We start from the raw sequence: 22,534 nt of genomic DNA, 5'->3' as shown, positions 1-22,534 counted from the left end.
TGTTTGTTGTGGCAGGGGGATGGGAAAGGTTGTTTTGACAAATTCCTACCTCTTTTCTGTTCTTTATTTTTTACTAGGGAGGCAAATACAATCTTCTTGACTGCAGATTAAGTGCAAAGGAGAAAGGAAATAGGGAAGGAAATAAGCATTTATATATTACTTGCTGTGTGCCTGGAACTGTGCTAAGTGCTTTGGAAACATTCTGTCATTTGAATTCACAAATGGTACTCTATCGTGGGGTTGGACTTTTTTGTTTTGTTTTCATAAATGCCTATCCCCTTTCTGTTCTTTACCTTTTTTGCTTGGGAGGCAAATACAATCTTCTTGATTAATAAACTGCATGCAAAGGAGAAAGGAAATAGGGAAGAGAATGAGCATTTATATAGTGCCTACTGTGTGCCGGGCACCGGGCTGAGAGCTTTACAAATACTAATCTCATTTCATCAAATAGACTCTCATAAAAGAGGAAAGGCAGAAAATACAAATAGGAAAGGGAACCATTGGCAGTGTTTTCCAAGACACAGTAAGTGATTAATTAATATTGTTAAATAGATAAGTGAGACCCTGAACAAGAGGAGGACAGGCAAAGAGTGCATACATACTTTATTTTTATTCTTATAGTTCAGTATAGACCTTTTTTCTTTTAAGAACACCTTAGAAAGGCACCTCTGTGATTAATAAATTCTTTTGCTTTGTCTACCTCAGGCCCAGTTTGACATTGCTGTTGCAAGTGAGATCATGGCTGTTTTGGCGCTAACAGATGGCCTGGAAGATATGAAAAACCGTCTGCGGAGAATGGTGGTGGCCAGTGACAAAAAAGGACAACCTGTGACTGCCGAGGATTTGGTGGGTATATAAATGGAGGCAAAGGTCAAAAACCCCTGCCTTGTAACTCTTTCCTTTGGTTTACTAAAAAGAGTGGAGACTTTTCATACTTCGATAAGTTTGTACTTTAGGAGTTCAAAGAATTAACATAAATACTTTCCTGATTGAGGATTTAAGAAGCAATATATCCTTTTGGTTTTCCCATAAGCTGTACTTTTTCATATAGATAAAAAAATAACTGCAAATGTTGGTCTTTATCTTCCATTCTGAAACAAAAAAGGTTGCTTGCCTTGTGTTTTAAAAAGAATGGAGAGAAAATTTTTTTAAACAATTCCTTCCTTTCCTCCCTCGTGTGATTTGACCATCCATTCTGAGCCCCTTATTCTTCCCAATTCCCTTGACTTCTCTTCCTTTCTTTCAGTCTTTGAGAATGAAGTAGTTTTCCTCCTCACCAAGGCCCTGATTCCTTCCTCTCTGATTTTCTTGACCTTGACTTGACCTTGATCCTTCCCTCTCTCCTAATCTTCAAACTCTATCCACCGGCTTCTTCCCTGTGCCTACAAACGTGCCCACATTTCCCCTATTCTTCAAAAAACCTTCCCTTGACATAGCTATTCCCTCACACTTATCATCTTTTGTTTTGTCTTCCCTTTCTCAGCTAAATTCTAAAAAAAAAAAACCAAATTATTTATACTTTTGCCTCCACTTTCTTTGTTGTTCAGTCATGGCCGACTTTTCATGTCCCCATTTGGGGTTTTCTTGGCAAAGATACTGGAGTGGTTTGCCATTTCCTTCTCCATTTCATTTTACAGATGAAAAACTGAGGCAAACAGGGTTAAATGACTTGCCCCAGGGTCACGGAGAAGGTAAGGGTCCGAGGCTAGATTTGAACTCAGGAAGAAGAGTGTTCCTGACTCCAGGCCCAGTGAGCCACCTCGCTACCCCTATTTCAAAAGTATTGATGATCTGTTATAGACTTATACTGATGATCTCTTACTGCAACCTTTGACACTGCAGATCACTCTCTTCTCCTTGATTCTCTCTCTAGGTTTTTTGAACTCTACTCTCTCCTGATTCTCCTCCTTCCTATCTGACCACTCCTTCTCAGTCTCTTCTGCTGTATCATCATCCAGGTTACACCCATTAACTGTGAATTTACCACAAGGCTTTGTCCCATGCCCTTTTCTTTTCTCCCTTTATACCATTTCACTTAATCATCTCATCAGCTCCCAGGGGATAAATTATCATCTCTGTGCTGATGATTCTCGTGTATCTACCCCTAATTTTTCTTGTGATCTCCAGTTTTGCATCTGTAACTACCTATTAGACATTTCAAACTATGTCTTGCAAATATCTTAAACTTGACATGTCTAAAAACTGAACCCATTATCTTTTTCCCCAAATCCTCTCCTCTTGCAAACTTCCATCTTATTTTTGAGGGTACCACCATCCTCCCAGTCCGCTGGGCTTGCTACCTAGGTATCATCTTTGACTCCTCACTTCCATCCCCCACATGCAATCTGTTGTCAAGACCTGTCAGTTGTGGCATCTCTTGCATATACGCCCTCCTCTCTTCTGACACTGCCACCACCCTTGTGCAAGCCCTCATCCTTTCACACTTGGATATTACTATAGCCTACTGCGTGGGTCTGCTTTCCAAAGATGTTTCCCCATTTCAGTCCATCCTCCACTCTCCCTCCACATTTCTACCTCTTATAATCCATAATTCCTTTCAGTTTCCCACTCAAGCACTACTTCTTACATGAGATCTTTTGTAATTCTGCACAGGTATCAGTGCTTCTCCCCCTGCCCCCCAATCATATTAACTGTATCTCCCTATCTATAATATTTGCTTGTCTGTGTATATGTTGTTTCCCACTAGTGGAATGTAACCTTGAAGGCAGGAGTTTTTGTATCCCCAGCATCTGGCATATATTAGGCCCATAACAAATTCTTGTTTAATTCTTTGAAACCTTTCTTCTGATTAGACTAGAGGATGGTAGAAGTTAAGTAGCTTCTTGAGGAAAGGGGAGAGGGGGTTACTTATAAGCATTATGCACATATACCACAAATTGAGGGTAAGAATGGCCTTCTAGAAATAATCTCAACAAGCTGTTTTCTCCCTGAGCAAGACCCCCATTTATGGCTACACACCTGGGAATGAATGCCTGACTGAAGTGATGCAACATAGTATAGTATTTCTGCATTCTTCCCTTCTGTCACCACCAGACATCAGAGTGTGAGAGGAGTCCTCAATTATCTATCTTCATACCAGTCTGCTTTCCCCAGGAGAATTAGGAATGTTTGAGATATTAGTCTTTGCATTAAAAAGAAAGACGAGTATAGACAAACTTCCAGTACTATTATGGCCTCATCATTTTAGTGACCTGGGAGGAAAGTGCTATTATGATCTCCATTTTATAGTTGGGGAAACTGAGGCTGAGAGAGGCCAACTTAGCCAGGGTCACACAGCTAGTCAGTGTCTAAAGTCAGGTTAGAACTCAAGTCTTCCTGAGCCACCTAGCTGCCTCTGAAGAAAGGTGGGGATTTGCAGAGGTGGAGGTAAAGAGAGAGTGTGTTCCAGGCATGGGGAAGCAGTTGGCAAAAGTGGGCTACACTGTGATAAGGTAATATAAGCCAGCTGGAGATGAACAGATGTGGCTGGGGTGAGGGAACAGTTCATGGAGAGACCATGTAGAAGTCAGAGTAAATGAAGATTCCTGTCCCAGGGAAAGGCAACAAGCAAAACAAACAGTAACCATTTTGATGGGTAGAGTGCCAAACTTGGGAGTCAGAAAGCCCTGGGTTCAAATCCTCTGTCAGACATATACTAGCCGTTTGACCTTTGGAACACATTGGTGACTAAGTGGTACAGTGGATTGAGCAACAGTCCTTGAATCGAGAAGACCTGAGTTCAAATCCAATTTCAAGCACTTACTATTTGTGACCCTAAGCAAGTCACTTAACCTTTGTCTATCTCAGGTTCCTGAAAAATGGATAGTAGTAGCACCTACTTCCCAGGGTTGTGGTGAAGATCAAAAAAGATATTATTAGTAAAGTACCTAGCCTAGTGCCTGGCACATAGTAAGCAGTATATAAATGATAGTTATTATCATTTATGTTTGTTAGTTCTCAAAGTACCTTGTCTATTTTTTTCATCCTCTTGGTTAAGAACTCTACAGTGAGGTTTTCATACAAAGTTACTTGCTTTCTGCAACTCTAAAGACGAAAGACTACTTCCAGGCATCTCTTTGTCATGGGTTCTAAGATACTGGACATTAGAAAAAATGGTATTTGCTAGAAGTGCATTAAGGATCACCATAGCTAGTGCTGGGAATTGTAGCCACAGAAGGCTTCAACCATTTCAGTAAGGCAGTACTTACAATATTTGGGCTTCTATAAATTTTTAAGGAGCAGCATTTAAGAAACTTGTGTCATGGATAAATGAGCAGCTGATTGCCTACCATCTTACTTGGGGCTCCAATTGAGCATTGCTTTTTTCTGTAGTTTCTCCAGCTAATGTTACATAGTTGCAGATTGGAAGCAGGAATGATTTGCAGGAAATGAAACCATTACACTTCTTTTGCCTCGTTCTGTAATGGAGACAGAACATTACCAGTTTGAGATTTTTCTGTCTGTAAACTTCAAAGGCTCACCAAATTGTGGACTGCACTTGTCAAATGAGAATGCTTTTTTTCCTCTTAATAAGTGTTATGTTGTAGAAGCAAGTAATAGATATTTGCCTATGTCACAGACATTATTTTAAAGTATAAAAGTTAAATGTTGTAATGAAAAATGGAATATTCTACTATGAAATGGTTACATGGCAGTACCAAGCCACTATTAATGGTTTAGAAAACTGCCACTAAAATTCTGCTTAACTAAGCAACCTACTGTGTAATGTCAGTCAGTCACTAAAATTTTATTAAGCACCTACTGTGTGCCGGTGCTAAGTGATGGGGATACAAAAAATGGTAACAGATAGTGTCTCAGGCAGTTTACAGACTAATGGAGGAGACAACAGACAAACGAGTATGTACAAACATGTTATAAACTGGATAAGTAGGAAATAAGTGATGGAAGAAAGGCACTAGAAATAAGATTGGGAAAGGCTTCCTTTAGAATATAGGATTTTAGCTGGGAGTTGAAGGAACCCAGCAGGAGGCAAAGACAAGGAGGAAGAGCATTCCAGGGATGGGGGCAGCCAGTAAAAATACATGGAGTCTGGAGAGGAAGTGTCTTGTTCAAGGAACAGCAAGGAGGTCAGTGTCAAAAAATAAACTTTAAGAATATCTTTAAATGAATAGTCCAGTCTTCAGAGATAAGAATTGGCATGGCATACAGTCTTCTGCATTTGACAGAGATCCAGATTTTCTTTTTAATAATGGCCATACTGTAGAGGGATCCTTTGATAAAAGGGTATCTTCATTGTAAGTTTATGGCTCAGATCATGCCCAGGCAGAGTGGTAACAGTAAAAGCTGTAAAGACACTGCATACATTCAAGTCACTTGGTCACCCAAATCCTTCAGTGTCTTCTTGTCTTCTGACAAAGTTCAGACTCTCTAGCCAGACAGTGAACTGACCGTCCATCACCTTTGCAGGTGTATATCATATGACTCTTTCCTCTCCACCCAACCCCTATTCCCATTTGCTCTACCCTACACATAGAACTTACTATTTCTGTTTGTTTGTTTGTTTTTTGTTGTTGTTGTGTTTGTTTTTTCCTGTTTTGAGGGGATGGAGAATACCAAGTTAAATTACATCAACTGACATACAACAGATCTGTATCGGAACTTCACCTCACTGTGTAAAGTATAGAGATAGGGTGGTGGTAGTGCATAAAGTGAAGTGTGAAAGGGCTTAAAGAGGAGAGAGGTCAGTGAGTGTTAGCACAGGCAAAGTTTCCTGTATCACTTGGGCTGAGGCAGAAGAGAAAATACGTCTGGAACATCTGTTCTACCCACTTCAGTGCCTAAGGCCTACAGATGAGGAGGCCTGGCAATGGTTGGGGGTAGTCAATTTCTCTGGCATGGAATACACTATGACAAGCCCTGTTTTTGGAAGGGTTTTTCATATATCCAAAGCCATGCAGAGTACTTATCGTTTCTTGTAGGTATCCAGTGCTTTTTCTTCTGTCTATACCCTCTATATAGACTGCCTGCCCCTTTTGCTATCTTGCTCATCCTTCAAGGTCCAGGTCACATTTGACCTCTCCATGTAGCGTTTGGTGATTTCCTCACTGCTACCACCACCCTACTCCCCACCAAAGGGAGAACTGATCTTTTCTCTTTCTAACTCTCTATAAAGAACCCTTGTCATTCTTTGATGCTCTTAATGTATATTATTCTGCAGTGGAATTAATATGTAATGTATGTTTATTTATAGAGAGGTTTAGTGGATAGAGAACTGATCCCAAAGACAGGTAGACCTGGATTCAAATCTTGCCTCTGATATATACTGGCTATGTGACCCTGTCCAAGTCATTTAACAGCTCAGTGTTGTAGGCAACTCTCACACTATGAGTTGCAGAAAAAAGGCCGACCTGCATTGGTAAAGAGAGGTTTCTCACCTGGGAATTCTCTACACCAATGAAATCATAGGTCTAATCTCTGCATTTTGTGTATATTATGTTTTCTTTGCTAGATTTTTAAGCTCCAAAGGAGTTTCAGACTGTGTTCTAATTATTGTTGTATCTCCCATAGCACCTAAGATAAGGGCTCTGTCATAGTAGTGTTTAACAGTTATCTGAGGAAGGAAACATGCTCTTAAGCACTTATGGGTGCAAGGCACTGTGCTAATACAAATACAATACATGGGATACAAATACGTGCAAAAAAACAAACAAGGAAAATAGTTCCTGTCCTCAAGGGGTTCACATTCTAATGGAGAAAGACACAATATCCAAAAAGGAGTTGAAAAGCTGGATGTGAAATGATACCACCCAGCATTGGGGAATAGTCTTAAGGGACAGGAGGGGAATGAAGGTGGCCTGCACCCTTCTACAAAATGGAGGCTCCCAAAAAAACTCACCAATGGGAGGAGGAGAGGGGGTGTGCCTTAGGAAGGGATGTTCCAGGTTGAGAGAAGGCTTTAAGGGTGATTAGATGTTTCAGGCCCGAGGCACCAAGGGAAGTTTTCAGGATGAAAAAGCATAGTTTGGAAGTCTGGGAACCAGGAACTGGGCCAAGAGGGGAATGATGGGTTGAATGAGTGACAAAGTTAGCGAATAAGTTATTTGTGTAAATCCCACCTACAAAGCATAGCAGGGGAAAGTGGCCATAGGGCTTGCTGGCTGAATTTAGATAAATAATCAGAATTTTACTTCAGACTTGTATCTGCTTACACATTTTCGAATGAGGTTGGAGAGCCTAATACTTATATCTGATTGCACTAAAATGAGCATAAAAGTTTGACGTATGTGTAATTTCTTTTAGGGAGTGACTGGAGCTTTGACTGTTTTGATGAAGGATGCAATTAAGCCAACTCTGATGCAGACCTTAGAGGTGAGTTTTTTTTTAGTGACTGATTTCACATATTTCTTTACAATTTTCACTACTCTCCTCCTTCTTATGCCTTTCTGTCTTTCCCCCACTGAACCATGAGTACCCCTTATATCTGCAGCTAATAGTTTTCCCCACCACCATTGTCAAGACACAACAGTCAATTCTTTTCTGAGCCAAAGAAATGCAATCTGTCTCAAAGTCAGCCACATTGGCAGTGTTTCAGCTGATAATGGGCTATTGACAAAAGTAAAAAAATCAAATGAGGGGACAATTTCTACTCCAAGTGGTGACTAAAAGAGGCAGCCCATTTGCTACAGTGCCAAATTTGTCTTTCAGCCCACTGTAACTTGGAGGTCTTGTTTTCCTAACTAACCTAGTAAATAACTAGAAAATGGTTGTGGAATGATGCAATTCCTACTCGATCTCACTTTTATGGATTGATTGTTTCTTTTTCTGAAGGGAATTAACACTGAAATTATCCTAGCTGAACTTAATTTTATATTTCTCTTCTCTTTTCTCTGATTTAACATGTAATTTTAAAATTACTATGTGATTGCAATGTAATTTTTAATTAAATGAAGGTGTTACACATCCTCATTTGATTTTGAGTAGCGCTTAGGTATGTGTGTATAATATAACCATTATAATGATGTATACAACCATATATATAAAACCATATGTAACTATTATAGCTATATAAAACTATATATCTATACTTATATAGATCTAGATCTACATAAAACCATTATGAGGAACAGTGTGGGAGTAGGGTAGTGAATAGAGCTAACTTCAGAGTCAGGTCTACTTGGATTTTAAGTCCTCTGACACATATCTCTCATCAGTTTTCTAAGCTTAAAATTGCAAAGCATTTGCCAATCTGGACTGAGAGTTGTAGAGAGAATTCCCTACATCATTGAAATCACTGTTTTGGGGGAAAAAGCATGCTCTAATATTTCATTAATAGTAAGCATATAAGTAGTAGTTAAACAGCTAAATAATAAAACTGTTCATGGACCAGATACATTTTTGTTAGACAACAATTTCCTCAGGAGCCAAGATGGCGAAGTAAAAGCAATGACTTGCTTGAGCTCTCCCCCAACCCCCTCCAAATACCTGTAAAAAATGACTGTAAACAAATTCTAAAGCAGCAGAACCCACAAAAAGACAGTGAAACAAATTTCCAGCCCAAGACAACCTGGATGGTTGATAGGAAAGGTCTGTTGCAACAGGCTGGGAGAGGAGTGCAGGTCTTTGTTTTTTTGATGGGGCCTCAGCGAACCTGGAGCGGCCTCAGGGGACTGAATCACGGGCAGCTGTGGCAGTTTCCAGACTTCTCAACCCACAAATGCCAAAGACAGTTTAGAAGGTTAGTGGGAAAGGTCTGTCATACCTGGGTGAGAGAGGAGCGCAGTCCTGCCCTGGCCCTAGCACAGCCCCAGGGTGGCCACAGCAGCGTTTGCTTCGCAGCCAGTGGGGGGATGGATTGGCTGATCAGAGGGGGATTGCAGGAATGTCTTTGCTAGCACTAAGGCAGGATTCTCTTGCTTTGTGCATGCTTGGATGTGAGTCACAGTCCTGGGTGGCAGTCCTGGGGTGAGGAGGAGTGCTGATGTGGTGGAGCTTGTCGCAGTGGTGGAGAGGGAATCCTTCTCCAGTTCCAAGGCAGAAAAGAGTGTTTATGGTCACTCATAGACCAGAGCATGGGCCGGGAAAGGAGTTAACACCTATCCTTTGATCATACCACCTTAGAGGAACTGAAAATTTATAGATTCCTAGAAGTATCTTTGAAAATAGCTGCACAAAACTCCTGAAGCTTGGGACAGTACACCCTCCACACTGGAAACAATTTGTACCTTAACAAACAGTTTAAAAAGTCAAGTAATTGGCTGGGAACATGAGCAAATGGCTGAAAAAATTCAGACTGTAGAATCTTACTTTGGTGACAAAGAAGATCAAAACATACAACCAGAAGAAGACAACAAAGTCAAAGCTCCTACATCCATATCCTCCAAGAAAAATATGAATTGGTCTCAAGCCACAGAAGGGCTCAAAAAGGATTTTGAAAAGCAAGTAAGAGAAGTAGAGGAAAAATTGGGAAGAGAAATCAGAGTGCTGTAAGAAAAACATGAAAAACTAGTCAACAGCTTGCTAAAAGAGACCCCAAAAAAATACTGAAGAAAATAACATCTTAAAAAATAGACTAACCCAAATGGCAAAAAGCCAATGAAAAGAATGCCTTAAATAGCAGAATTGGCCAAATGGAAAAGGAGGTCCAAAAGCTCACTGAAGGAAATAATTGCTTAAAAATTAGAATGGAGCAAATGGAAGCTAATGACACTGTGAGAAATCAAAAAATTGTAAAACAAAACCAAAAGAATGAAAAAATAGAAGACAGTGTGAAATACCTCATTGGAAAATAGATCCAGGAGAGCTAATTTAAAAATTATTGGACTACCTGAAAACCATGATCAAAAAAAGAGTCTAGACATCATCTTTCAAGAAATTATCAAGGAAAACTGCCCTGATATTCTAGAATCAGAGGGTAAAATAGAAATTGAAAGAATCTACCAATCACCTCCTGAAAGAAATTCCCAAAGGAAAACTACAAATATTATAGCCAAATTCCAGAGTTCCCAGGTTAAGGAGAAAATATTGCAAGCAGCCAGAAAGAAACAATTCAAGTATTGTGGAAACACAATCAGGATAACACAAGATTTAGCAGCTTCTACATTAAGGGATTGAAGGGCTTGGAATATGATATTCCAGAGGTCAAAGGAACTAAGATTAAAACCACCTACCCAGCAAAACTGAGTATAATCCTTCAGGGGAAAAAATGGACATTTCAATGGACATAGAGGGCTTTCAAGCTTTCTTGATGAAAAGACCAGAGCTAAATAGAAAATTTGACTTTCAAATACAAGACTCAAGAGAAGGGTAAAAAGACTCTACTTAAACATTCATATTAAACATATTTTCACATTAGTCATGATGTAAAGAAGAATTAGAACCAATGGGAGGAACCACAAGAAGAAACAAAATGAAACAACAAAAGAAAAGGAGAGCAAATAGTATGCTTCCATCTGCATTCAAACTCCTAAGTTATTTCTCTGGATGTGGATATCATTTTCCATCATGAGTCTTTTGGAGTTTTTTAGATGCTTGCATTTCTGAGAAGAACTAAGTCTTATCAAAGTCAGTCATTGCATAGTGTGTCTGTTAATGTGTACAATGTTCTCCTGGTTCTGCTCATTTCACACTGCATCAGTTCATATAAGTCTTTCCAGGATTTTCTGAAGTCTACCTCATCATTTCTTATAGCACAGTAGTTTTCCATTACATTCATATACCACAACTTGTTCAGCCGTTCCCTAATTGATGGACATCCCCTCAATTTCCAATTCTTTGCCACCACAAAAAAGAGCTGCTGTAAATATTTTTGTACATGTGGGACCTTTTCCCATTTTTATGATCTCTTTGGGATACAGACATAGAAGTGCTATTGCTGGATCAAAGGGTATGCACAGCTTTATAGCCCTTTGGGCAGAGTTCCAAATTGCTCTCCAGAATGGTTGGATCAGTTCACAACTCCACCAACAATGCATTAGTGTTTCAACTTTCCCATATACTCTCCAACATTTATCATTTCCCTGTTTTGTCACGTTGGCCAATCTGATAGGTGTGATGTGGTACCTCAGATTTACCTGGATTTGCATTTCTCTAATCAATAGTGATGTAGAAAATTTTTGTCATATGACTATAGATAGCTTTAATTTCTTCCTCTGAAAACTGGCTGTTCGTATCTTTTGACCTTTTATTAATTGGGGAATAAACTCTTCTTTTAATTGAACATTCAGAAGCTAGTACAAATGAAACATTGAATGTTGCAGCTGAATACAATAGAAACATTGGAAGTTTATGGAAGTTGGCATTTTGTTTTGACCTTTGCAGAAAAGATGGGACATAGATGTTGTCTTTTGTTAGGCTCATATGAGAAAAAAATTTTTTCTAAATTTCTATTGTCATGTGAGAAACACTTGAAAAATAATGTCAAATTTCAAAATCAAGTTGCCAATGTATTTTCACGACAGATATGTTCCTGAAAACAAAAACAAAGGCATCCTTATAGACATTTTATTTTTGTAAATTAAATCATGTTCATATTTAATTTATTACTTTATTTCATGGGTTAAATTTTACTTAAAGTAAAATAATAATTTATTAAAAAAACAACAATTTCCTCACAGCACCCATGTAACTACTGCAAATTTGACAGTTATTGTTTCTATTAGGAGTTATTCTTTAGTCAGTTTTCTGCCTGCCTATTGGTAATAAGAATTAAGTAATGTTCTCATTATATTCTTGTGGTCATGTTAAGACCAAGATCAGAAGCCTGGCATTTCACATCTTCATTTGAACAAGCTTTGATTAAATGCCCACTGTGTACAGAGCCTGGTGCTAGATTTTAGGGGAGACACGATGCTTAGATGAGACAAGCGGCCCTGTCATCATAGAGCAGATAGTGTAATTGGGGGAGAAGACCCATAAATAGTTGAATACAATCTGCAGGAAGTATTTCAGGAAGGTTCTGTTGTGTGTGAGATGCAGTGGCCTTGTTTTCTGTCTCCTTTCTCACCCAGTCAGCTCTTCATAATTTCAAAGAACTGATTTAATTCATAGTTTCAATTAATTAGCTATTTAACAGTACAAATTGCCCATCCCATTCAAAAAGTCAGTCGTACTGCAGGTAGAACAATTTTAATTGTTCTTAATGAGGTCAGGAATATTTTACTTTCAAAACAGAAGATATTCAGAAATGTTTGCTGAGAAGGTAGGCAGTTCAAACAAGATAAGCTTCAAGTTGAATTATTTTAAGGATGAATGAACTCTATGATCCTAATACTAAGTATGGTCAAGGTTGGGTGGATTATCCTCATTAATCAGTGGCATTTGTAATCCAAAATAAAGAGTAATCTAAAAATAATTTCTCTCTGGGAATGTATTTTTGTATGTTTTTGAATGTGTGGGCATGTCACATGTGACCTGTAGTTGCCCAAGGTGTTACAAAGTGCTGCATTAACTATTCAGATTCTTCTCTGTCTGTTAACAAGAGGGGTCACAGATCTACAGCTGGAAGAAAAGGCCACCTAGTGTCACTCCCTTACTTTCCAAATAAAGAAACTGAGGCAAGGTCGCTCATCTGAAGTGTAGTATGAACCCAGGTGCTAACTTCTAAGTGTAGTGCCCAGTCAGCAACACCATACTGCCTTAGAGGTCTGACAGATTTACGATGAGTAATCTGCTCATGGATACCTAGAATTGGCTGAATAAATGAATGAAAGAAAAAACATTTAATCTGTGCCAAGTACCGTACTAAAATCTGGGCATAAAATTACAAAAAGTAAAGAGAGCCCCTGTCCTCAAGGTGCTTATATTCCAAAAGGGAAGACAAAGAGGAAGTGGTGTTGAGGGAGTAGTGGAAAGAGTAATCATTGTTGATGTTTATGGAGGACTTTAGGGTTAACACATTACTTTAAAACAACCCTGTGAGGCAGGCTGTGGGAGAAGCCTTAGCCCCTAAGTGATTGGCACATAGATACTGACCATCAGATAGAGAACTTGACCCAAGGTCTTTGACTGTAACTCCACCACTGTTTCTACTTACTACGCTGTCTCTCTATGAATTGCTCTTTGCCTCAGTTTCTTCTGTAAAATGAGGGAGTTGGTATAGGTGATTTTTAACACTATATATATGTTCTAGATCCTTGGAAAAGGAGCAGGCACCTGGAGGCTTGGTCATTGTTTACACTCTCTGAGGGTGTCTCTGAGGTCCATTATGCTGATTATTCTGATATTTATTCATCAGGCCATGAGGTTAGATTTTCCTTTAGTTACTTCTTTAAACCCCAAATACCCAAATGAAGGTAATTTTTTTCCATACAGCATTAACTGCACTAAGCACTGGGAATTAACTTGGTCATTTGGATTTTCAGTAAGCATACAGTCAGTCTCTCAAATGCATATACAGAGACTTTGGATTCTTTAAGAAAATTTGAATTCAAACAGGGTTCTGTTTTCTTTTGGGCCTTAAAACACAGTCAATAAATATTTATTCTGTGTCTATTAATTGCCAGGTATTGTACTAAGTGATGGGATAGAAAGAGTCAAAGAAAAAACAGTCTAACGTACTTAGACAAACTTTAGCATGGGAGTTGAAGAAGTCTCTCTATTCTGGGCTCTTCAGTCACTTTGCTATTTTTTTTTTCCCCTTAAGGCAATCAAGTTAAGTGACTTGCTCAGGGTCACACAGCTAGTAAGTGTCTGAGGCTGGATTTGAGGTCAGGTCCTACTGACTCCAAGGTCGGAGCTCTGTCTGCTGTGCCACTTACCTGCCCCTCACTTTGCTATTCTTAACCTTATAGTCGCTTTTAAGTTCCTCAGGTTCTTCACCTAATTCAGTGAAGGGCTAGATGGGCCCTATGTGCCCTTTAAGTTAATCAATCCGTGATTCTTTTTCCTCTGCTTCTCTTATGAGGTGTGCCAACTTCTAAAATGAATTACTGTGTTTTGCACTCATAAAATATTTTTACCAATCAGCCATTTGTGTCTTTTCAGCCTGAAGAACAAAAGAAACATTTAGAAAAAACAAAAATAAATAATATAGCATGAAAAAATTGTGAAAATCCTCAGTTATCATATAAAGATCTTCAGCTCCAAAGGGAACTTTGTAATCCAAGCTCTTTATTTTGTAGATGAGGAAACCAGGGTTTAGAAAATTTAAGTTACATGCCAGGGTCATATATCCAGTCATGGCAAAACCAGTACTTGAACCCAGAACTCCTAACTAGCATTTTCTGTATTATAGTATCCCAGAAGTCATCTATGAATCAATATTTTATTTAATGTGCTGTACACCTAATGTGTTGTACATATTTTGTGTATGCAACTAGGTGACAAAGTGCATAGAGTGCAGGGCCTGGAATAAGGAAGCCTCTTCTTCCTGAGTTCAAATCCAGCTTCAGACACTTAGTAGCTGTGTGACCCTGGGCAAGTCCTTTAACCCTGTCTGCCTCAGTTTCCTCATCTGTAAAATGAGCTGGAGAAGGAAATGGCAAACTGCTGCAGTACCCTTTGCCAAGAAAACCCCAAATGAAGTCACCGAGAGTTGGACGTGACTGAACAACATCCTTTTATATAGAAAATGGCATGACTGACCTGGTGGCCATGCACTTCTTGAATTGTTTTTCCAGCACTGGCAATTTGTGCTGATCTATCAATTCCCTGTCACCTGGTCTCCCTTTGTTTATGAGACAGGTGGTGTGACGGGGTGAAAGGTTCAGTCTGTGAATACTGTGAAGCCATAGAGTACTGGGTAAAGTCAGCTGCCATTACTGAGAATGATTGAACTGATGACCTTGACCTAATTACCTGTGGTAGGCCAAAAACCTTGAAGATTGGAGAAGTTAGCAGATTAGGGAAACTTTAAACTGCTATTTCTTTTGTTCCCAAAGATTTGAGAAGATTTGTCTGTGTAGGAATGGAATTTAATAGGAGCGAGAGTAATAGGTAGAACTTTCTGGCCCCAATAAGTTTTACATAAATTCAGATGACTTTATTGATACCTTATTGTTACATCCTCTGAAAATATTAGGAGGGCAAGAAGTAAGTATTGAGCTTAAAGGGCCGTGATCCAGTGATGCTGATAATGTGTATCATGTTCGTTCTCAGCAGTGATTTTCTTTTGTTTTCTTTCTTCTGGCTTTTGTTCTGTTGTTTCATCATTGAAACATGTTCAGCAAAAAGCCTGCCATGGTTCATGGGAATTTTCCATTTTTCCTACCCCTGTGGCCCCTACCTCTGTCCTTGTTTTCCTACTGAGTTAATAAAAGGACAGCCTGTGTTTTCACAGATGGAGCCCCTGTGTTCAGGCCCTGAATACTATTGGATCTGCTTTGTGTAGGATGATTGTGTAAAATCAGAACCTGTCATCTGTTTGAAGTGTAAGAATGTGTTAGTGCAGATGAAATGTAAATGTAATTGCAATAAAAATGATGAGCCTCAAAGTACAGTGAAATCAAACTTGGCCCTTTGTGAGAATTCCTTTTTTTTCTTTACTAAGCATTAACAAAACATTTAATGAATTATGTTTTTTCTTGCTTTTGAACCATCTTTTAGGATTAAAACATTCTTGAGGATTTAAATGAAATAAATAATTTCTAAGTAGCAAATCCAGTATGAAGTATGTAACAATAGTGTAAAAGAAGCTTTTGAACCAGACCCACCCAAACTGTACTTAAGAATATTAGTTTCTGGAGGTGTTCTGAAGGTTCTGGCTCTTTTTGGATTGACAGATTAATTTGTTCTTGAACAAATTTTCTTTGAAATTAAAAATCCATGTTAGGCCAACTAGGGCTCTCTGGATTTTTCCTTTAATATAGCATAAGATCTATCCAGCTTAGCACTGTCAAAAAATATATTCCAATACAGTGATTAATTAAACATATAAATAAATTTGGTATTGTTATTACGGCTTCTCGCTGACTCCTTTAAATAGTAGACCATGTCTGAGCTAGATAAATGTAATTACTTAATTTGCTCAAAATGGCAGTTTTACTTTAAACTGATTATGCCCATTCCTTCTTAGAGGGATTTAGTGTGACCTAGTGAGTAGATGATTGCAAATTAGGCACACATTATTGATGAGAGAAGTAATAGTCCTGACCCAGAAGTGTCCTATAAACATTCCAAATCATTACATGTTAAGTACTGCCACAAAAAAAAAAAAAAAAAACATCATGGAAGTGGAATATCATGGCAATGGAAAGAATCATGAATTAAAAGTTAGAAGACCTAGTTCATATCCTGGCTGCGCTATTTAGCAACCACATAGAACTTACCAGAAACAAGTCATTTAGCCTCTTGTGACTTCATTTCCTCATCTGTAATGTAGAGGTCTAACTAGATGACTTTTATGGTTCCCTCCTTATCTCTAATCTTTTTTTTTTTTTTTTTTGGCTAGGCAGTGGGGTTAAGTGACTTGCCCAGCATCACGTATAAGTGTCAAGTGTCTGAGGCTGGACTTGAGTCAGGTCCTCCTGACTCAAAGGCCAATACTGTATCCACTGGACCATCTAGCTGCCCCCTCCTTATCTCTATTCTTATGATAAGTGAATCAACAAGCATTTATGTGCTTACTATGTGCTAGGTACCAGAATAAGCACTGGGAAATAAAAAGGAAAAAACAATCTTTGCCATCATGAGAAAGTTTATTTACAAAATTAAATGATCATACAACCCTTTCAATGATGTTACAGAAGTAGGATACCATTTTTTTTTTTGACCTAAGGCCTGGATTGCTTTCACCTTGTTAAAATCTAATGAAATTATTGTGCTTGAAATAACTTAAGAATGTATTATGTTGAGGGGCAGCTGGATGGCACAGTGGATACAGCATTGGCCCTTGAGTCAGGAGGACCTGAGTTCAAATCCGGCCTCAGACCAAACACTAGACACTTACTGGCTGTGTGACCCAGGGCAAGTCACTTAACCCCAACTGCCTAAAAAAAAAATTTAAAGAATATATTATGTTGTCCCTTTTAGAGAACTGGATGACACGGTGGATTAGTTGTGTGACCCTGGGCAAGTCGCTTAACCTTTGTCTGCCTCAGTTTCCTCAACTATGAAATGAAAATCATAATAGTACAGGAGGTACAGGAGTTGTGATAAGGATCAGAAGAGATAGTACTTGTAAAGCTCTTAGCACAGTGCCTGGCACATAGTAGGTACTTATTAAAAGCGTGGTTCCTTCCTTCCTCTCCTCTGTATATCTTAATAACTCAAAAGTGGTCAGGCCTCTTCTTCTGTATTTATAAGATCTAACTGTAGCCCTTCCATACATACAGTGGTATTCCACTCATATTCCAAGGGTGATATGAAGAAGTCAGATTCTTGTGTTCCACCTCGAGGATCCTATTTTCAGATTCCTCATTTCCAGTTAACTGTCCTCGGCTTTTGCTGTGGTTTGGATAGACTTTTTTAAGGTCCCTTCTGGCTCTAAATATATCATCTGAAGCTCTACTATTCTTTTTTTTTTTAATATATTTTATTTTTCCCCCATTACATTAAAACAATTTTTTTAACATTTGTTTTATTTTTTAAAGTTTTGAGTTCCAAATTCTATTCCTCCCTTCCTTCCCCCTTCCTGAGATGGTAAGCAATCAAATATAGGTTCTTCATGTGCAATCATGCAAAACATTTCCATATTAATCATTTTCCACCATTCTTTATGCTCAAAACTTATATCCATTCTTGTTTTTTTAATTTTATTTTATTTTTCTAATTCATAGGGAACACCTGTGTTTGTTCATGCTGGCCCCTTTGCTAACATTGCTCATGGCAACTCTTCAGTATTGGCTGATAAAATTGCACTGAAACTTGTTGGTGGAGAAGGTTTTGTGGGTAAGTCTTTTCTTTTGCCCTGCATGTATATACTCCATTGTTGTAGAACGTGATAAAAATGAGACAAACTTTCCATGTATAAAAAATAAGGAGGAAAATGTTAATCTTAGTGTTTATGAAAATCTTCTTCCCCATTACAAATCTACACTTTTTAATACTATTATTTTCCATTCATTACAATTGTTGAGAGTTCCAATTGAATGGGACAAAGAAACTTTATTATCACATATAACAACATGGAATTTCCTATTCCCCAAGAGCAAGTCTGTAGTATTGAAACAACTTGGAACTGAGTTAATTCTCCTACTTTCTGCTTTGGCCTGTGGACCTGTGATTTGTTTGCTCACCAGTGAGTAATTTTCTTAGAATAGGTTCAGTTTGTCACTTTTTGGTTTTGGTGATAAGAAGTTCATTCATGGTCATTAGGATTATTTTTTAAGAATTTCTGTTAGAAATAAAATGAGGATCAGAGGACCATCTATGGTTCTACTTTTCAAAGGTCTATAATCCACTCTTTTCTTATGTCATTTCTGTACTACATCAACTCAGTGAAGAAACAGAGTGTGATGTCTGAATGGATTGTTTTGATTGATCTGTGGCAATCATAGAACTATGTGTCTGGGCAATGTCAGAGAATGAAAATTGGGCATTAAAGTAAAGTGGCACGGTTGATATTTTAACTCTTCAAACTTTAGAATTCATAGAAAGTAGACTTTTATGTTGACAAGGTACTTGAAATAGAAATGTAATTTTTTTAACGTTTATACCCTCTGATCAGTATTACCTTTATGTTTCTCCTTCCTACTTTTTTTTATAATTAAAAAAATGCTTTTTTTGAAGACATTTATGCTTTTTGTTGTACTGACAATATGGTTTTTAATGCATATTACTGAGGCGATATCAGACAATATGTGCCGAATTTGCAGAATTATTTTATAATGACACCTGTCCATTTATTGAAACACGTAAGCAAGCATCTATGCTTTAAACATGAATATTGACATTATTTCAGAGAGTGCTTTGAAGATATAATTTAGACTTTTATTCTTATTTAAGAAACCAACTGTGTGATAGAGTCTTGGTGTGCTTAAAACCTGAAATGACGAAAGCCTAAAAGGAAATAAATCCTACATTTATTATTGGGGCTGTCTGAGTCAGAGATAGTAGTAGTGAAAAGATAAATGAGTTTATTTCAAATGAAAATGTCAGTGTTACTCTTATTTGTGGAATAATAGCTTGAGTGAGGGATGCATAAATGATATCCTTCTCTGGCAAAATGGCATCATACTTAAATGATCCGATTTGAGTTCCACCAAATCTACTTAAATGAGAAGAGACCAATTTTGATGTGGGTCCTTAGGGCATACTTCTCTCCAAATTGCCCCAGAAAATTTACTTTGGAGTCATCTCCCCCTATTATGAGAACATCTAGGCTTACCTGCATTGAGGTTAAATTTTTAGGAGATCTAGTTGTCTGCCCTACATATGGTAGGTACCCTTCCAGAAAAACCTAACATGATTCAACTTGCCCTCTGTTTTCACGCTACTGTGTCAAGATGAAACTCTTCTTGCACTGCAAATGCGTAGATCTAAGCTCTTCCACGGGACCTTGGTGCTAAAGACTTTTATACTGCCTTTGCAGGTGGTGTTGGGGGCCTGCTGAAACTGATTTTTGATGTTGGAAGTAGTCCAGCCTAATCGGGGTCATGATGTAGCTGCCATTTGGAAAAGCATCTTGTGTCCTGGGAAAGCTGGTCATTGAAGTATTTTTGGATCAATTCAAAGTAGTTCATGAATGCCACTGTGATCATATTCTGTTGGTGACCTTAACCTTAGGAAAATGGTGGTGTTTTGCCAAAGAAGTGTATTGACACTGGCCAGAAGAGTTTTCTCTCTATTGTTAGTTTTGCTGACGTACACTTAGACCCTTAGTACTATGTGACGCATTGATGATACACATTGGCTAGGAACATTGTGTCTTGTCTGCATTAATTACTCCAGGATAATGGAATCGATACTCCATTTAGGCAGACAGTAGGCAGAAACCTGCTTAATTAATTAGACAGATTTCTCAGAATGAAATAAAATTTTTCATGGGTATTATTTAAAGTGCTATGGTCACCCCAAGCACTCTCTTTTTCTCTACCCAGTCAACAATCCACATGATAAGGTAATTTTATGTTGTTTTGTTTTTTTGCTACAGAGCATATATCTTTGGCATCAAACCCCAATCATGCTTTATAAAAAGGCTGACTTGAGTTTTTAGTAGTTTCTATGCTGACTTACATGAATGTCTTTGCTGGGCTTTCTAAGCCTATGGACTTGACACTTATTCCTTTTTCTTTGTCCTTTTGAAATGTGTTGTCTTTTAACATTTCTTGAGTTTTGGGGGGGGGGGCTTGGGGGGTTTTTTTGTTGTTGGGCTTTTTTGTTGTTGTTGTTTTGTTTTGGTTTTTTGCTTCATGCTACTTTTATTTTGCAAACGAAGCACTTGAATTATGCCTACATCCTTTTGCTCTCTTCTGTCTTCTCCACGCACTCTAAAGTTGATGGATCTTATTCTGGGTCTTCTTACAAGCTAATCAAGGCTATTGGGCTTTGCCCTGGTTTAAAATGATCCCATGAAAAAAAAATTTTTTTTAAAATGATCTCATGAGAACCTTCAACAGCATTTAGCACATCATCTGAGTTTTATTATTGCTGTCATCATAAAAAAGTCCCCATTCAGTGTCTAATGACATACACATATGTAAGTTCAGAACAAGACAATGAAATTATTGACTAGTGGAATATATTTTAGGAATTTGAGTTGGAGCAGGCATCAAGCAAGGGTGATCATGGGAGTTGTAAGACCATATCAAGCAGGATTAGAGAATCATTTTAGATTGAACTTGTCCAAGCACACATAGCATAGTGCCGTGGAAATATTTGTAGACAGAAGATCTGAATTTGAATCTTGACTCTACCCTTTGCGTCAACAGCTAAACAAATTGTTTTGTTTTGTTTTGTTTTAAATGCCTGCTTACGTGTAAGGCATCATGTTAGGCTCTCCTGAAACCAAAAATAGTGAAAGAAACTATTCCTGCCCAAAAGGAGGTTAGGATACTACATATACAAAAGTAAATAAATGCAAAGTATATACAAAGTAATTTCAAGAGGTTTTCCTCTTGGTAAGAATGAATAAAGAGGGAGATCAGGAAAGGCTCTGTGTAAGAGGTGACACGTTACCCGTGGCTTGGAAACCTCTCAGAGGCAAAGGTGAGGAGGGACAGCCTATTCCAGACACAGGCAATAACTGTGTGATTTTGGGTGAGTCACTTAAACTTTCTGTATCTCAGTTTCCCCCTCTGTAAAAAATAAGGGGACTGAACTAATACATTTTTTAAAAGCCCGTATCCAGTTCCAAAGCTCTTACGCTACAATCTGTGATCTCAGTGTTCTTTGTTTTCAGTATGTGTTATATAAATTTCCTATCTGCAACAGGTTCTTTTTGCCCATTTGATTGTGACCCTACTATTATTATAGAACTTGAGAAATTTGTGATGAGTTCTATTTGACTGTACTGTTATTGTCAATCATTATTTGTTATAGTAAACATCTTATAAATATTAAAAGTAGCATATTATAAAATATAAACTTATTAATAATATTGAAAACAGCTAGCATTTCTATAAGGCTTTAAGGTTTCAAGAGCACTTTACATACATAATCTGATTTCACTTTCACAAAAGCCCTCTGAAGTAGATAGAGAAATTGAGGACCTAAGAGGTTAATTGATTTGCTGTGATCACAGAACTAACAAGTATGAAAAGCATGTTATAAACCCCAGTCTCTCCTAATTCTAAGCCCAAGGTTCTTTCTATCCTATTCATCCACTGGTTATCAGGGGTTTTTCTCCCTTCTAAAGTGAAATTTTATTTCCATGCCAATAATTTCTCTAATAAAATGTGAAATTACAGGTGTTACTTCAAAGACTCTCGTTTTCTCTCACTTCTCTTGCTTGAACTCTGGGCTAATTACTACTACTTCTAGTTCCAATGTCTCTTCTCCATTTCAATTTTTTAATCCTGGTGAAATCTTTGGTATTATACAAAAACGTTCCTTTAGTGTGAGGAAATCAAACCAAAGTAAATATTCCTATTATCTACCCTGAAAAGACTATTGTAAAATAATCATCTAGCTTTCTCCCCTGTATTTCACTCAACCTTCACTTCTCTCTCCTTTTCTAGGATTTTTAAAATACAGAGCTCTGCCTGGACCTCGTTTTTGTTCTACAGTAATTCCAAATTGGTTCCTTGGTAACTTTGTTAGTAATTAAATCAGGATGGTAGATGATAGGGTATTGGAAGAGCCTGGCTGAAGGTCATATGCACCATCAGGAAATAAAACACCTAATGTTAGTAATGATTTTTTTTCAGCCTACACACAGGGAAACACATTGAAGGGGTTTGCTTTTCCCTACCAGTCCTGATTTCTTCAGAGGTGTTTATACCCACCTTTCAAATTTATCACCTTTATAAGCCTATTTTCATTTCCTCTTAGTCTGTCCCTCCATGATTCACAAGGCTCAACCTTCTTTTTAGTTTCTCTGTAGGCTATTTTATAAAATAGCCCCTCTTTTCTCATCTGTCACTTCAGGATTCTCTCTTTTGATATAGACAGTTCAAAAAATTGTCATCTGTATTGTAACTACTTAGTGCCTTGCACATAGAAGGTGCCTAGTAAATGTTTAGTGAATTGAATTCAGTGA

The 22,534-nt window shown here is 38.0% G+C and overlaps 1 protein-coding gene and 1 non-coding gene across 2 annotated transcripts in view; one reads left to right on the top strand and one right to left on the bottom strand.

The window, feature by feature from the left end:
• Nucleotides 1–22,534, top strand: part of MTHFD1L (methylenetetrahydrofolate dehydrogenase (NADP+ dependent) 1 like) — a 214,189-nt gene that overhangs the window by 83,948 nt on the left and 107,707 nt on the right. Inside the window, exons 18-20 of the mRNA XM_027857977.1 lie at nucleotides 706–846; nucleotides 7,261–7,329; nucleotides 17,673–17,784. Of these exons, the coding sequence (XP_027713778.1) occupies nucleotides 706–846; nucleotides 7,261–7,329; nucleotides 17,673–17,784 (322 nt within the window). The remainder of the gene's footprint in view (nucleotides 1–705; nucleotides 847–7,260; nucleotides 7,330–17,672; nucleotides 17,785–22,534) is intronic.
• Nucleotides 5,776–5,916, bottom strand: LOC114040032. The gene has a single exon (XR_003568732.1). It is a non-coding gene; the product is annotated as a small nucleolar RNA SNORA42/SNORA80 family (small nucleolar RNA).

This window comes from Vombatus ursinus, unplaced genomic scaffold (assembly GCF_900497805.2).
Source record: "Vombatus ursinus unplaced genomic scaffold, bare-nosed wombat genome assembly UNPS02012602.1, whole genome shotgun sequence".
In the NCBI taxonomy this organism is placed as follows: Eukaryota; Metazoa; Chordata; class Mammalia; order Diprotodontia; family Vombatidae; genus Vombatus; species Vombatus ursinus.
Note: the sequence above shows the minus strand (reverse complement) of the source record. Positions and strands in the feature narration are given on the sequence as shown.